At 45.0% G+C, this 17205-nt stretch overlaps 1 protein-coding gene across 4 annotated transcripts in view; it reads right to left on the reverse strand.

The window, feature by feature from the left end:
* Positions 1-17205, reverse strand: part of rmc1 (regulator of MON1-CCZ1) — a 73588-nt gene that overhangs the window by 46930 nt on the left and 9453 nt on the right. For all 4 annotated transcript variants that reach the window (XR_013576477.1, XM_078541186.1, XM_078541185.1 and 1 more), the window contains exons 3-6: positions 6314-6398; positions 6148-6204; positions 5974-6060; positions 2011-2151 (exon numbers count right to left, since the gene is read on the reverse strand). Coding sequence is in view for 3 of the 4 variants with exons in the window: in XM_078541186.1 (XP_078397312.1) it covers positions 2011-2151; positions 5974-6060; positions 6148-6204; positions 6314-6398 (370 nt within the window). In the remaining variant the exon portion in view is untranslated. The remainder of the gene's footprint in view (positions 1-2010; positions 2152-5973; positions 6061-6147; positions 6205-6313; positions 6399-17205) is intronic.

Below are 17205 nucleotides of genomic sequence, written 5' to 3' on the forward strand. Positions count from 1 at the left end.
ATACTCACAACCGATTAAGTTTTTTTTTTGAAGCACAATCACGGTTGTAAATGTAGGAAACGTGGCAGCCAATTTGTGCACAGCAAGATCCCACAGAGAGCAATGTGATCATGACGAGGTTTTTTTTTTGATGTAGCAATTGCATGATTCAGTTTGCTTCCCTAATTTAGATGAATCACAGTCACCACCCATTTGTACGGTGGTGCATGATGCTAATCCTGACGGATCCTAAAGAGCAGTAAAAAAGGGAGGTACCCGTCACCACATCCATCCATGCCTGCACAGATCACCGTGTTTTTTTAACAAGTTAAAAATTTGGGCCCATCTCCAAGACCTTCCCACTGTCTCTGCACCAGAAACTTGAGTTTTTGAAGTTTGATCAGCTGTTTAATTATTAACACTAATTCATTCCTCTGGGCTGAATCTGCCTCTGTGAGTTTATCAACTGCTATGTAAAGTCAAAGCCGCCTTATTTGTTTAGAGTTAGAACACGTTACAGATGTTTGCAAGAGTAAACTATCAAAATGTTGCAGAATTTTAACCGTCACAAAAGTGCAAAGTCCTTTTATTTAAACAAAGGCACGTATAAATTTATATTAAATTCTTCACAACTCAAAACAGATTTTATCCAGAGAGAATTATCATTCCATTAAAAGGTTCAGATTCAGCACATTCAGATTTTAAAAACAAAGCACCATGAAATTATTCTGCCACAAAGATTTACTTTTATTAATTACATGACCCTTTCCTTCCGTGCCCATGTCCAATTATCCATCACATCGTTCCCTTGTTCCCCATCACAGAGATGGAATTCAAGTCCACTGGATTATTGGTGTTCTTCACTATTGCACTCCCCTCCCCCCCCACATCTTCCTCCTCTGTCCAGCCATTAACTTTGATCAATGAATATTCCTGTTCACATTTATCTGCTTCCCAAGACTAAAATTAAGCTGGCAATCCAGCAGCATATTTTGAGAACTGAGGTGGGTGTTCACAGTAGTTAGGATTTCAGACACGTTTTCTATTCGGAAAATAAACCACATAATGTTTCAAGGAACTTCAAACTGCATGAAAAGTACTGCAACATAGTCACAACAGAAAGCAGATCATTCAACACAGCTGGTGTTTCCTCCACACAACCCTCCTCCCACCCTTCATTTAACCCCATCAACATTTTGTTCTATCCCTTTTGCCCTTTTGTGCTTGTCTGGCTTCCCCTTTAATGCATTGATACTATTTGTCTCAACTAGGGCGGAGATGTGGAGGAATTTCTTCACTAAGAGGGCGCTGAACCTTTGGAATTCTCCCGCCCTGGAGGCTGTGGAGTCTCAGTCATTGAGTATGTTCAAGGCAGAGTTTGGTATATTTCTAGATATTAAGGATATCGAGGGATGTGGGGATGGTGCAGGAAAATGGCTTTGAGGTAGAAGATCAGCCATGGTCTAGTTGAATTGCAGAGCAGGCTCTAGGGACCGAATGGCCTACTCCTGCTCCTATTTCCTGTGCAACTCCTTCTGCTAGCGAGTTCGCATTCTAATCATTCTCTGGCCTAAAGAAGTTTCTCCTGAATGCTCCATTAAATTTATTAATAGTCCTTTGGTAGTACAGGACTTGAGTAGTGCTGTAAAAAAAAAGACTTTTTTTGTGGAAGCTTTTCATCTGGCACTCACCAGGACAATTCGCAACATTGAATTTATTAGTGACTGTTTTATATTTATGGCCCCTGGTATTGGTCTCCCCCTGTAAATGGGAGCATCATCTCTACATCTACCCTATTGAACCCTTTCATAATTTTAAGGAATCCTTTCAGGTCACTTTTCTCTTTTCTAGAGAAAAGCATCACAGTCTGTTCAAGCTTTCCCAATAGGTATGACTTCCCAGTCCTGTTATTAACCTAGTAAATCTTTTCTGCACCTTCCCAAGTGCTTCTGTGTCCATTTTTAATAATTTAGCTCAAAGAACTAGGCCGAGGCTTCAGGCAGTGAGATTAGAGAAAGATGCCCAACTTACCCTGAAATAAAATGGCTGAAGAACATTCCCATGCACTGTGGTAGACAGGAGGAGGACTGCAGTTTCTGGGGAGTATATACACCAGTTAACATTGATGCTCTGATTCTTTAGAAGCTTTAAACTGCGCTTGTCAGGTAATACCTGGGAATAATAAAATCAACAAACAGCTGAGGCCACATTCCAAAACAAACAGTTGTAACTTTCAGCATTTTGGGATTTAGCTTATGCATTCTGGACGAGTCTTAAATCAAAAAGCAATTTCCCAATTACATCAGTGATGGCAGAAGCAGCCTTGTTTTCTTTTGAATTTGCAACAGTGGGTCTGAGGCCAAACATAACAAATAAAACAATTTTTGATGGTACAAGAAAAAGACAGTGTTAAAGATTCAAGAGGTCTTCACCTCTTAGTGAAATAGAAGGATTACTGCTGTCTAACTGTCTAACCTTTCCACATTTACTCAGCAATAACCTGTTCACTGATGCTCAGTTTGGGTTCCGCCAGGGCTGCTCAGCTCCTGCTGCATCTGCCTCATTGCAGCCTTAGTCCAAGAGGTGAGGTGAGAGTGACTGCTCTTGCCATTAAGGCAGCATTTGACCGATTGTGGCATCAAGGAGCCCTAGCAAAACTGGAATTAATGGGAAGCAGAGGAAAACTCTCCACTGGTTAGAATCATACCTAGCACAAAGGAAGATGGTTGTGATTGTTGGAGGTCAATCATCTCAGTCCCAGGACATCACTGCAGGAGTTCCTCAGGGTAGTGCCCTAGGCCCAACCATCTTCAGCTGCTTCATCAATGACCTTCCCTTTATCATAAAGTCATAAGTGGGGATGTTCACTGATGATTGAACAATGCTCAGCACCATTCCTCAGATGCCGAGGCAGTCCGTGCCCATATGCAGCAAGACCTGAACATTATTCAGGCTTGGGCTGATAAGTGGCAAGTAACATTTGCAGTAACATAGTAACACTCAAGAAGGTCGACACCATCCAGGACAAAGCAGCCAACTTTACAAGTTGCACTGCAGCAACTCACCAAGGCTCCTTTGACAGCACTTTCAAAACCTCCAGCCTCTAGCACCTAGAAGGACAAGGGCAGCAGATTCATGGGAACATCACCGTCTGCAAGTTCCCCTCCAAGCCACATACCACCCTGACTTGGAACTATATTGTCATTCCTTCATTGTCGCTGGATCAAAATCCTGGAACTCCATCTCTAACAGCACAGTGGGTGTACCCACTACATGGATTGCAGTGGTTCAAGAAGGCAGCTCACCACCACCTTCATAAGCGCAATTAGGGATAGGCAATAAATGCTGGCCTAGCCAGCGACACCCACATCCCGTGAAATAATGTATATGTTATGAAGCTATTAGTGTATATAATATTTTGGAAAATATTTTTCTTTTAAAATAGAGCTTTAGTCTGCGAGTGTGTCTTAATTGGCTTAAAACCAGTTAGTCTGGTTGCTTTGATGTGTACTAGTTTGGATATGTAAGAGAGGCAGTGCGCATTTGCATTTTTTGAACAAAGCATTCAAGTGGGGTGAAAACTGACGCCTTTCTAGCAGCTACCAAGCAATATGTTTATATTACTAATAAAATCGGTATTATGAAAGGGGTTTCATTGTTAAAAGGTGGAGTTCAAAGAGGCTGGTGAGACAATGAGAATTTGCATTCAATCAGTAACGGTAGGTATAACTTCAGTAGTTTTTGGTTGTGCTGAGCAGAGACGATATGAGATCAAAAGGCAGCTGTAAGCCTCCAACTGGCTCCACAGCAACCAAAGTGAAAGAACCTCATTTTGATGCTGCCTGGTCTGGAGGTTATTAGCTATGAGGAGAGGTTGGAGAAACTCGGATTGTTCTCACCAGAGCGAAGGAGATTGAGGGGCGACTTGATAGAAGTTTACAAAATTATGAGTGGCATGAACAGAGTAGATAGTCAGAAGCTTTTTCCCAGGGTGGAAGAGTCAATTACTAGGGGACATAGATTTAAGGTGAGAGGAGAAAACTATAGAGGAGAGGCGGGGCAAGTTTTTTTACGCAGAGGGTCGTGAGTGTCTGGAATTCGCTGCCAGAGGAGGTGGTGGAAGCAGGTATGATAGTGGTGTTTAAGAGGCAGCTTGACAAATACATGAATAGGATGGGAATAGAGGGACACGGACCCCGGTAGTGAAAAATGTTTTAGTTGACGGGCAATATGATCGGCGCAGGCTTGGAGGGCCGAAGGGCCTGTTCCTGTGCTGTACTTTTCTTTGTTGTTTGAAATCGTAAGGAGAAAATGCTTTGCCCGACGTTTGGTTAAGTCTATAAATTGCTGTTGCCTTAATGGAGATTAGTTTGGGAATTTGTTAAAAGTTATGATAGTAGTAATTTGAAGCTATGTATATATATTTTAACCTGTGTAAAATTAATAAAATATTTCATTTAGTTTAATGTAAAGCCTTGAGAACTGGTGGTCTGATTCCTGTATTTCGAGTCGCATCTCAAACATAACACTTAAAATTATAGGTTATGACAGTTGTTTAAAGTTTCCTCTGGGATTTTTAAGTAACTCCGCTTTACCAACTGCATTGGTCATAATGGCATATAAAAAAAAATTGCAGAATCCAAGCCTTCTGACAATTTACTATATTTTTGGATATATTCAGAGTACCAAGAGAAAATTAAAATAAATCAGTCACTGCTCATCAATGTTACAAGGCAGAAAGACCTTACTGTGAAATACAGTCTGTAATGTCAGTAATGCTTGTTAGTAGATGTGGCAAGACCATGGTTCAGAAAAAGTTCATGTCCATGAAGATTCTAATCTAACTTCAACTGAAAATTCATAAAACATGGCCTCACCTGACTTCCAAAACAGGTTACAACCCAGAAACTCACTTGCTATTGACCATTTCTCCAATTCAAGTTTGCCTCCTGCATAAATTCTCTTAGGTAAAAGCAAAATACTGCAGATGCTGGAAATCTGAAACAAGAGCAGAAAATGCTGGAAAAACTCAGCAGGTCTAACTACATCTGTGGAGAGAAAGGCAGAGTTAACGTTTGGAGTCCGTATGACTCTTCGTCAGAGGTATTAACACCTGCCCTTTCACCTCCTCGCTCCTCATCATCCAAAGTCTCAAGCAGTCCTTCCACATGAAACAGCAATCTATGAATACTCCTTTCAATCTAGTGCACCCTATTTCCTGCTCACAATGTAGTCTGCTCTACACTGGAGAGACCAAACACAGATTGGGTGGCCGCTTTGCAGAACACCTCAGTTTAATCCACAAGCACAACCCCGAGCTTCCAGTCACTTATCTTTTTCATTCTCCGCCCTGCTCAGTGTTCCAGTGAAGTTCAACGCAAGCTTGAGGAACGACCCCTCATCTTTAAACTGCCCCCAGTTTATGTCCTCTTCTTTGTGCATGTTTTAACCTTGTTTTTGCTTTTGATAGCAGCTGTTCATTATTCCGCCATGCACACCTGCTCTAGGCACATCTTTTGTTTATTTTCTTGCCCAAATCCACTCCCTGTGGCCCTGCAAGACTGACACTTTTGTCTTTTAATCTCTCTTTTGTTCCATACTATCACAGGCCCTGCAAGACTAACGCTTTTGTCATTTAATCTCTTTTGTTCCATACTATCATAGACCTTCCCTTCTGTTCTTTTTCTTCCATTCCCCAGTTCATTTGCTTCAAACATCTCAACTTTTCCCAGTTCTGATGAAAGTTCATCAATCTGAAACGTTAACGCTGTTTCTCTCTCCGCAGATGCTGCCTGACCTGCTGAGTATTTCCAGCACTGCCTTTATTTCAGATTTCCAGCATCTGCAATATTTTGCTCTTATATTTGCAATGACTGGGTTCTTATTAATCTTGAACATTCCACTAATCTTTGTAAAGCAAGATGATGGTTAACTGGGATGGTGTGGGGGGAAAAGGTTTGGGTTTTTCCTGTCCTCATTATGTACAGTACTTACCTGATAAAACTCGATGCCCTGGTCAGTAATAAATATTATTTCATTAGCGCTGATCCAACAGAAACTCAAGATGTTGGCATTTTTAGTCTACAGAAGGGACAAAATAGAAAGATACTTTTTAAATGGGCAGGAAATGACATTTTACATTTGTACAATTTTAATTACAATTGTTACCTTGCATTCTTGAGAATATTCCGTTTGAGGTAGATCAGGAATGAAGTTAATAAAATCCTGCAAAAAATATTGAAGATTTTGGCATGTGCTGTCACAAATCTACTTCCTTCCAACCCTAAACCTTATTAAAAAAGAAAATACATCATTTGTAAAAACATTTCCTTACCACAGCCTTTGGTGTTCTCTGCACAGCTAGAATCTTGTTCCCAAATGAAAATTTGATGCACTTCACTTCTCCTTTGTCCTCCATTCTTTGAGAGGAATAATAAAGGTGATTTTAGGCCGAAAGAGAATAAGACTTAAGCATAAAATCTGTTATTACACAGGGGGGGAAAGAGGCAAATGGCAGCTGTTTTGGGTTCCACAAAAGCACACAGATGAAGTTTTAAAATCTACTGCTTCTTTTTCAGGACTCAGTAGGGAGGGGAGTTAAATTTCATCATAACAGAGCAAAAAGTGGAGACCTGTGGACTGTGGAGAGCATTTCCACTTCCCAGTAAAACCCAGTATATATATTCACAGCAGGGGTCGAAAGTTGGTAGAGTTTACTTTTCATTGCCACCTCCCTCGATGGCTCCGTTTATTTGGCAAGTAGCTGAGCCTATTCATCAGACAAAATCAAGTTTGATGCCAAGTCTATGCCAAGTTGCAAGCAACACTCTTGGTTTAGGAGGGCATAGTTAACCAGTATTCTCACTTTTGATTGGTATCCAGGAGACCCCATTGAAAATTAACATCTTTGGATATCGGGTGAGGAACAGATAAGCCCCTATTTAAATAACGTGCTGACACTATCAAATCAAGGTTAACTCATGAATAATGTCACTAAGGCAAGCTGACTGACACCCATGGACAGAGAAACAGCCTTTGGGATCTGTACCATCATTCAGTTAGGCCATGGCTAATCTGTAGCTCAACTCCATCCAGCCATCTTGGTTCTGTAATCTTTAACATCCTTACCCAACAAAAATGTGTCAATCTCAGTTTTGAAATTTTCAACTGATCCCCCAGTTTTAACATCTTTTTGAGAGGGAGTGTTCCAGATATCTACAGACTTTTGTGTGAAGAAGTGCTTCCTGACATCACCCCTGAATAGCCTGGCTCTAATTTTAAGGTTATGTCCCCTTTTTCTGGACTCCCGTGAATCCGTTAATCATATTTAACACGTCAATTAAGTCAATATTCAACCTTCTAAACTTGAGAAAATACCAAGCCAAGTTTATGAAACCTAAACTTTTTAGTCCCGGTATCATTCTGTACCTCTCCTAAGGCTGACTTGGAAACATATCGCCGTTCCTTCACTGTTGCTGGGTCAAATCCTGGAACTCCCTTCCTAACAGCACTGTAGGTGAACCTATACCTCACGGACTGCAGCGGTTCAAGAAGGCAGATCACCACCCCCTTCTCAAAGGCAACTAGGAATGGGCAACAAATGCTTGCCCAGCCAGCGAAGCCCACATCCCGTGAATGAATTTTTTTAAAAAGTCCCTGGAACTCCCTCCCTGACAGCACTGTGGGTGTACCTACACCACAGGGACTGCAGCAGCTCACCACCACCTTCTCAAGGGCAACTAGGGATGGGCAGCAACACCCACATCCCATGAATGAATTAAAAAATATATCTCTCCCTAGGTGCGGGTGCCCAGAGCTGAACAGTTATTCCAGATGGTGTCTGACCAAGGCTCTTTGAAACTGTAACAAGATTTCATGCCCTTTGAATGTTGCCACCCTTGAGATAAAGGCCAGCATTCCACTTTCGATGACTTTTTGGAGCTGTCCATTACCTCTTAGCGATTTGTACACCTACACACCCAAATCCCTTTCCTCTGCCACAGCTCCTAGTCTCTGACTTTTAGGAAAATATTCAGATTTTTCTCTTAGATCCATATTGAACTCCCTTTGCCACAGTTCTGTGCAATCATTTAACCTGTAACTGTGTAATTTACTACCCCTTTCGATTTACTGTGCTTCCTAATTTAGTGTCATCAACTAGTTTGGAGTTCACAACTTCAAACCATAATCTGGGTAGGGGAAATTGGCTAACATTGCATTAACAATTATCAAGGGTTAAAAGTGTACTTCCGCTGTTAATCACAAGCCCAAACCTCCTGGGCTGAGTTTAATGGATAATTAATGTGCAAATACAGCAAGTTCTCAAAAATAACAGGGAAGCTAAGGGCAAGATGTTTATGTGAGGCAAACAGCAAGGGGCATAAATCAAGCAGCAACATCTAAAGACTCACAGCTCGTGGTGTATCTCTTCAGCCCCTGAACTTGCTATTATTAATGTGCAAATCAGTCAACATGTGTCATTAACATCCCATTAATGTTTCAGCAAAATTAAGCCCATTAAATAGTCACCTTCTAAAAAAACCACATTGAAAGCCCACTGCCTACATAAATGTCTTTTTTTAAACCAAATCAGGAGTCAGTTCCTTTCGTTACACCACTTCTACTTTCAAACACCCTTTCACACTTTCAAAGCAACGCACATATACCCAAAAAGTCAAACACTTCTATTTTTGTTGCTAAACTCTGAACATTTAATAAATAGAAACAAATCCATCACAGGGTAAGACTAGAGGTGAAGCAGCTATTTATGCTTTTTCTTGCTCTATAGTTTGTAGGATTCAATAATAAACAATATTTTATAAACAATCAAAGGTGTGATAATACTCTCGCCTCTCAATCACAAGGTTCTGGGTTCAAATCCCACTCCAGGCCTTGAACATAAAAATCAAGGCTGACTCCAGTGCAGTACTGACGAAGGTACTGTCCTTCAGATAAGACGTTAAGCCATGGGCCCCATCTGCCTGCTCGGGTGGATGTAAAAGATCCTATGGCTTCATTTTGAAAAATAGCAGGGGTGTTAAACCTCCCCCCCACCACCTCCTCCCCCACCCAGTGTCCTGGTCAATATTTATCCCTCAATTAACATCACAAAAGACAGGCGACAAGTGTCTAGTCATTGTCACATTGCTGTTTGTGGGAGTTTGCTGAGTGCATATCGGGCTGCCACGTTTCCTACATTACGACAGTGACGACACACCATTGTCTGTAAAACACTTTGAATCATCCAGTAGTCACACAAGTTTTGCATATAAATGCAAGTCTTCCTTTTCTAAAAGAAGTACTGCACTGAAGTTAGCCAGAAAATGATGAAATAAAAACAAATATTTGCTGGAAAAGCTCAGCAGGTCTGGCAGCATTTGTGGAGGGATAAACAGTTAATGTCGAGACCACATGACTCTTTTTTTCAAGAGCAGAGCAGAAAATAATGAAGTTGCGCATTTGACTGCAGAGCTGACAGTGTTGAAAGTGTGACACCATGTGGTCTGTACTGCTTCTGCAATCACTCAGCAAAGGATAAGATTGTTACCTCAACGTTTTGTAAAAACATGATACACAGAATTACATCAAACGTACAGCACAGACCAATCAGCCCAACTGGTATTTATGCTCCACACAAGCCTCCTTTCACATCTACTTCATCTCACCCCATTGCCATATCCTTCTATTCCTTTCTCCCTCACGTATTTATTCAGCCTCTCCTTAAATGTATCTACCTATTCGTCTCAAACACTCCATGTGGTAGTGAGTTCAACATTTTAACCATTTTATTTTAATTAATTTATGGGATGTGGGCGTTGCTGGCTGGGCCAACATTTATTGCGCATCTCTAATTGCCCCTTGAGAAGGTGGTGGTGAGCTGCCTTCTTGAACCGCTGCAGTCCATGTGGTGTAGGTACAACCACAGTGCTGTTAGGAAGGGAGTTCCAGGATTTTGACCCAGCGACATTGAAGGAATGGCAATATATTTCCAAGTCAGGGTGGTGTGTGGCTTGGAGGGGAACTTCCAAGTGGTGGTGTTTCAATGTTTCTGCTGCCCTTGTCCTTCTAGGTAGTAGTGGTCGTGGGTTTGGAAGGTGCTGTCTAATGAGCCTTGGTGAGTTTCTGCAGTGCATCTTGTAGATGGTACACACTGCTGCCACTGTCTGTTGGTGGTGGAGGGAGTGAATGTTTTTGGATGGGGTGCCAATGAAGTGGACTGCTTTGTCATGCAAGGTGTCAAGATTCTTGAGTGTTGATGGAGCTGCACTCATCCAGGCAAGTGGAGAGTCTTCCATCACTTGGCAGGAAGAATAAAAAAGCAGAGTGTTACTTAAATGGAGAATGGCTGCATAACTCTGAGGTGCAGAGGGATCTAGGCATTCTAGTATGAGTCACAAAAAGTTAATTTGCAGGTACAGCAAGTAATTAAGAAGGCTAATGGAATGCTATCCTTTATGACGAGAGAGATTGAACATAAAAGTAAGGATGTTATGCTTCAGTTATACAGGGTGTTGGTGAGACTGCAGCTCGAATACTGTGCACAGTTTTAGTCTCCTTATTTTAGGAAGGATGTAAATGCATTGGAGGTGGTTCAGAGGAGGTTTACTAGATTGATACCTGGAATGAGTGGGTTGTCTTATGAGGAAAGGTTGGACAGACTGGGTTTGTTTCCACTGGAGTTTAGAAGAGTGAGGGGTGATTTGACTGAAGTTTACAAGATCCTGAACGGCCTTGACAAGGTGGACGTGGAAAGGATGTTTCATTTTGTGGGTGATTCCAGAACTAGGGGGCACTGTTTTAAAATTGGGGGTCACCCTTTTAGGGCAGATTAGGAGAAATTTTTTCTCAAGAAGGTTGTGTGACTTCGGAACTCTCTGCCTCAGAAGGTGGTGGAGGCAGAGTCATTGAATATTTTTAAGGCAGAGGTAGATTGATTCCCTTGCCTAACAAGGTTATCCGGGTTAGATGGGAACGTGGAAATCGAAACGCAAGAGATCAGCCACGATCTTATTGAATGGCGGAGCAGGCTCGAGGGGCCGAATGCTCAACTCCTGTTCCTACTTCTTGTGTTCGAAGTATCAGGATTCAACTATAAATTTGCAATTTGTCACCTTACAACCCCAGAAATTCTTGTTGGTGATGTCACCAGATAAAAGGTTGTATGATGTTTTGGTATCTGCCATAGTGGTAGTGGAGCTAGCCAAACTGTGCACATTAACAGCCATGTTTAAATAATGGATAAAGAGACATCAAGAGAGCACAGTAAGCCTTCATCTCACATCGATTTCTCGACATTACAGTAATTCAAGAAATATTAATTTTTACAACAGAATGTACCTTTAATTAATGCCAGACAAGACAGCAAAACTGTTCAAGCTGCTCTCATCATGCTACTGAAAAGATGAAACATACATAAAGCAACCCACTGCCACCTCGCATCACTTTTATAACATTAACTTCAAAGATACTTCAACAGGATAGATCCATATTAATGAAGCTTTTTTTGTAAAGTACACAAATTTTTTTGTGAAGTATTGGGGAGACTGCAGTCATTGCCTTCACACTCTGCCACAAACTCTGTTCTCTAACCATTAATCCCATCCTCCTCAATGGCTCTTGTCTGAGACTGAACCAGACAGTTCGTACCCTTGGCTTCACATTTCGTGTCAAAATGAACTCCTGACCCATCGTGTCTATCATCAAGACCGCCTATTTCCAACTCCATGTTGTCATCCTCCTCCTCAGCCCACCTGTTGCTGAAATCCTCAACTTTGTTATGTCCATATTCTCCTGGCCTGACTCAAACCTTGGCCCCCCCACCAACCCCACAAACGTCAGCTCAACCAAAACTCTGCTGCCACACTCTAACTGGCACAAACTCCCATTCACTCATCACCCACTGTGCTCACTGACCTACATTACCTACCAGTCTAGCCCTATAACACTCCAAGATCGCTGTGCTGTTTTGATTCTGGTCTCTTGCGCATTCTTGATTTTAATTGCTACACCACTGGCACGCGAACTTTCATCCGTCTAGGTTTCAAACTCTGGAATTCACTACTTAAATCTCTTCACCTCCCTCTCCTCCTCTAAGACACTCCTTAAAACCTACCTCTTTGGCCAAGCTTTTGGACAGCTGTGCTAATATCTCCTTATTTGGTCTGCTATCTGATAACACTCCTGTGAAGCACTTCGGGACAGGTGCTATATTAATGCAAGTTTTTGCCACAAGCAAATTCTAATAAGGTGTAAGCAGAAAAATGTTCCTGTTAAACTGTTAAAAAGCACAAAAATTTAGTCTTACTTGGTAACTATTGGCAAAATTGTGCTGAGACAGTGTTTAAAGTGGCACTGTCTTTACAATGAACAGTTGTGTAATCCTGGCTTTGTCATATGTATCTTTCCTTCACTGTAAGAGACCATTTCAACATTATCATATTGATGGCAAATTATTAAAAAGCGTCAACAAACATGTTTTCAAGACCGTTTCCCCTTTTTAATTCTCCTCACAAAGTGGAAATGAAGATTCCAGAGGAAGGTACCATGGCTATCACACAGCCCTGCTGCAATGCACCACCACAATCAGGAACCGGCCAGTTTCTTAGCTCCTATCTATGGATGCGCAGGTGCTGGGGAAGAGGACAGGATGCTGCTTGAAAAGAACGTTAAGTTACTCATGGCGGCTTTACCAATCAGCTCCACCTTGCTCAGAGGCACAAAGCATGCCCTGGTATAGATCTTAATCCTTGTTCCCACTGAGTTCAGATGGCTCCTATAAGGTACAAAGAGTAGGAAGGAAAGTGGTGTTGAGGCCACAATCAGATCTTATTGAATAGCAGAGTAAGCTCAAGGGGTTGACTCCTAATTTGTGTATCTGTAAGGCATGGCGCTGTTGCTGCTGTATATACCTCCAACTTTTGTTTTGCTCACCTGTCCCATTACCACCTTCTTTCCATCTTTTAGTTTCTCCTGCCAAATTACAGGCCTTCCCTTTGTTCTTTCCTCCACCACCCAACCCCGCTCCAGTTTTGTACTTTCTTATAATCTGTTACATCTCAAACTTTACCCAGACAAAAGGTCATCAATCTGAAGCATTAACCATTTCTCTCTCCACACGAACGGTCTGAATTGCTTCCAGCACTTTTTTGTGTTTCAACTGAATGTGGAGGTAGCTAGTTGTATATAATAACATCCAGTCGTGAATGGTGGTGGACAATTAAACAACTCAGTGGAGGAGGAAGAGGCTCCACAAATATCCCCATCCTTAATGATGGAGGAGCCCTGCACATCAGTGCAAAAGATAAGGCTGAAGCATTTGCAACAATCTTCAGCCAGAAGTGCTGAGTGGATGATCCATCTCGACCTCCTCTGGAGGTCTCCAGCATCACAGATGTCAGTCTTCAGCCAATTCAATTACTCTACATGTTATCAAGAAACGGCTGAAGGCACTGGATAGTGCAAAGACAAGGTTCCAGCAATAGAACTGAAGGCTTGCACTCCTCGCCAATTTGTTCCAGTACAGCTACAACACTGGCGTCTACCCAGCTACGTGGAAAATTGCCCAGGGATGTCCTGCACACAAAAAACAGGACAAATCCAACCCAGCCAATTACCACCCCATTAGTCTACTCCCAATCATCAGTAAAGTGATGGAAGGGGTCATCAACAGTGCTTTGAAGCGGCACTTGCTTAGTAATAACCTGCTCACTGATGCCCAGTTTGGGTTCCGCCAAGGTCACTCAGCCCCTGACCTCATTACAGCCTTGCTCCAAAAATGGACAAAAGAGGTGAACTCCAGAGGTGAAGTGAGAGTGACTGCCCTTGATATCAAGGCAGCATTTGACTGAGTGTGGCATCAAGGAGCCCTAGCAAAACTGGAGTCAATGGGAATCAGGGGGAAAACTCTCCGCTGGTTGGAGTCATGTTTAGCACAAAGGAAGATGGTTGTGGTTGTTGGAGATCAGTCACCTCAGCTCCAGGACATCATTGCAGGAGCTCCTCAGGGTAGTGTCCTAGGCCCAACCATCTTCAGCTGCTTCATCAATGACCTTCCGTCCATCATAAGGTCAGAAGTGGGGATGTTCGCTGATGATTGCACAATGTTCAGCATCATTCGCGACTCTTCAGATACTGAAGCAGTCCATATCCAAATGCAGCAAGACCTCGACAATATCCAGGCTTGGGCTGACAAGTGGCAAGTAACATTCACGCCACATAAGTGCCAGGTAACGACCATCTCCAATAAGAGAGAGACTAACCAACACCCCATGACGTTCAATGGCATTACCATCGCTGAATTCCCCACTATCAACATCCTGGGGGGGTTACCATTGACCAAAAACTGAACTGGACCAGCCATATAAGTGCAGTGGTTACAATAGCAGGTCAGAGGCTAGGAATCAAGCGACAAGTAACTCACCGCCTGACTCACAAGCCTGTCCACCATCAACAAGGCACAAGTCAGGAGTGTGATGGAATACTCTCCACTTGTCTGGGTCAGTGCAGCTCTAACAACAAAAGAAGCTTGACACCATCCAGGACAAAGCAGCACACTTGATTGACACCTCTTGCACAAACATTCACTCCCTCCACCACCGACAAACAGTGACAGCAGTGTGCACCATCTACAAGATGCACTGCAGGAATTCACCAAGGCTCCTTTCCAAACCAACGACCACTACCATCTAGAAGGACAAGGGTAGGGAACACAACCACCTGCAAGTTCCCCTCCAAATCACACACCACCCTGACTTGGAAATACATCATCATTCCTTCACTATCACTGGGTCAGAATCCTGGAACTCCCTTCCTAACAGCACTGTGGATGTACCTACAACACATGTTCTGCAGCAGTTCAAGGCGGCAGCTCACCACCACCTTCTCAAGGGCACTTAAGGATAGGCAATAAATGCTGGCCTAGCCAGCGACATCCACATCCCATAAATTAATAAAACAAATATTTTATGAGATGCAATAAAGATGGTGTGAGTGCCTATTTATTTTATTATTACTCCTTCTCCCACCCTTAGTCCCTCCCCTCTGCGCACTTCTCTCTCCCCTCACCACACTCCGCCCTCGCCTCTCCGCACTCCTTTCCCTAACACCTTCCACCTGTCTTCTCCACCATTGCCCCCTCCTCCTCCTCCTCCTCCTCCCCCCATAGTCCTTTCTCCCTCCCAACCTGTCCCCCACACCCAACCTCAAGCTCCTGACACCTTGGCTCCCTCTCCAATCTCCCCTCCCCCGGCACCTTCGTTCCCCCTACTCCCAAGCCCACCCTCCCTCGGCACGTTCGCTCCCCCCCTCCCAAGCCCACCCTCCCCCGGCACCTTCGGCCCACCCTCCCCCAGCACCTTCGCTCCCCCCACTCCCAAGCCCACCCTCCCCCGGCACCTTCGCTCCCCCCACTCCCAAGCCCACCCTCCCCCGGCACCTTCGCTCCCCCCACTCCCAAGCCCACCCTCCCCCGGCACCTTCGCTCCCCCAACTCCCAAGCCCACCCTCCCCCGGCACCTTCGCTCGCCCCACTCCCAAGCCCACCCTCCCCCGGCACCTTCGTTCCCCCCACTCCCAAGCCCACCCTCCCCCGGCACCTTCGCTCCCCCCACTCCCAAGCCCACCCTCCCCCGGCACCTTCGTTCCCCCCACTCCCAAGCCCACCCTCCCCCGGCACCTTCGCTCGCCCCACTCCCAAGCCCACCCTCCCCCGGCACCTTCGTTCCCCCCACTCCCAAGCCCACCCTCCCCCGGCACCTTCGCTCCCCCCACTCCCAAGCCCACCCTCCCCCGACACCTTCGTTCCCCCCACTCCCAAGCCCACCCTCCCCCGGCACCTTCGCTCGCCCCACTCCCAAGCCCACCCTCCCCCGGCACCTTCGTTCCGCCCACTCCCAAGCCCACCCTCCCCCGGCACCTTCGCTCCCCCCACTCCCAAGCCCACCCTCCCCCGGCACCTTCGCTCCCCCCACTCCCAAGCCCACCCTCCCCCGGCACCTTCGCTCCCCCCACTCCCAAGCCCACCCTCCCCCGGCACCTTCGCTCCCCCCACTCCCAAGCCCACCCTCCCCCGGCACCTTCGTTCCCCCCACTCCCAAGCCCACCCTCCCCCGGCACCTTCGTTCCCCCCACTCCCAACCCACACTCCCCCGGCACCTTCGTTCCCTCCCCCTACCAAACCTTCGTTACCCCACAACAAACTCACTCACCCTGGTTCACCACCCCAAGACACCATCATTCCCCCCAACTCCCAATCTCACCGCTGCTGACATCTCTTCTTCTCCCAGTCGATCCTAGGCCTTCCTCTTCCACCCCCCTCCCAGGTACATCTTCCTCTCCCAAACACAGCTGGACCTTCCTCTCCACCACCTCGACCAACATCCATTGTGAGCAGACCCTCAACGGTAACTTACCAACTTCTGTGAACTTCTTCATGGTGCAGCCATGTCCATCAGAATCTGCCCAGTATGCCATGGACGTTCCTCCAGTGCGTGGTTGCTGTCAGGCTCCCAGCAACTTCCACTCCTCGGATGTCCGTGATGTGAGCAAGGCCCTGGTGGTAAGTCCTGACTTTTGCACGTCACACTTATCAAGATGTGTTCTACACCAGCGTGATTTCCCACCAACGTGGGCGGGTGATCCAGTGTTGAGTTGGGGGGGCGGGGTGGTAATGATTCCAGCAGGCTGGCCTAATAATGATATGCAGATGTATTACAATGAGGTTCCCGACATCCAACAGCTGAGGAAACGCAGCCCGCAAATAATCGCAAGCCAGTTTCACGACGCTGTGCAGTCGATTTTTGGCCTTTTTGCCATATTGTCCACTCACGCCGCCAAACATGCCTGACGCCAAATGGCACAGAAAATGCCACTCTGTGGCTACAAGAGCAGATTAGAGGCTAGGAATCCTGCTGCAAATAACTCATCTCCTGGCTCTCCAAAGCTTGTCCACCATCTACAAGGCACAAGTCAGGCGTGTGATGGAATACTCCCCACTTGCCTGGGTGAGTGCAGCTCCCACAGCACTCAAGAAGCTTGACACCGTCCAGGACAAAGCAGCCCACTTGATTGGCACCCCATCCACAAACATTCACTTCCTCCACCACCAGCACATAATGGCAGCAGTGTGTGCCATCTAAAAGATGCACTGCAGGAACTCACCAAGGTTCCTTAGATAGCACCTTCCAAACTCACGACTGTTACCATCTAGAATGACAAGGACAGCAGACA

This window comes from Cetorhinus maximus, chromosome 4 (assembly GCF_964194155.1).
Source record: "Cetorhinus maximus chromosome 4, sCetMax3.hap1.1, whole genome shotgun sequence".
Classification (NCBI taxonomy): Eukaryota; Metazoa; Chordata; class Chondrichthyes; order Lamniformes; family Cetorhinidae; genus Cetorhinus; species Cetorhinus maximus.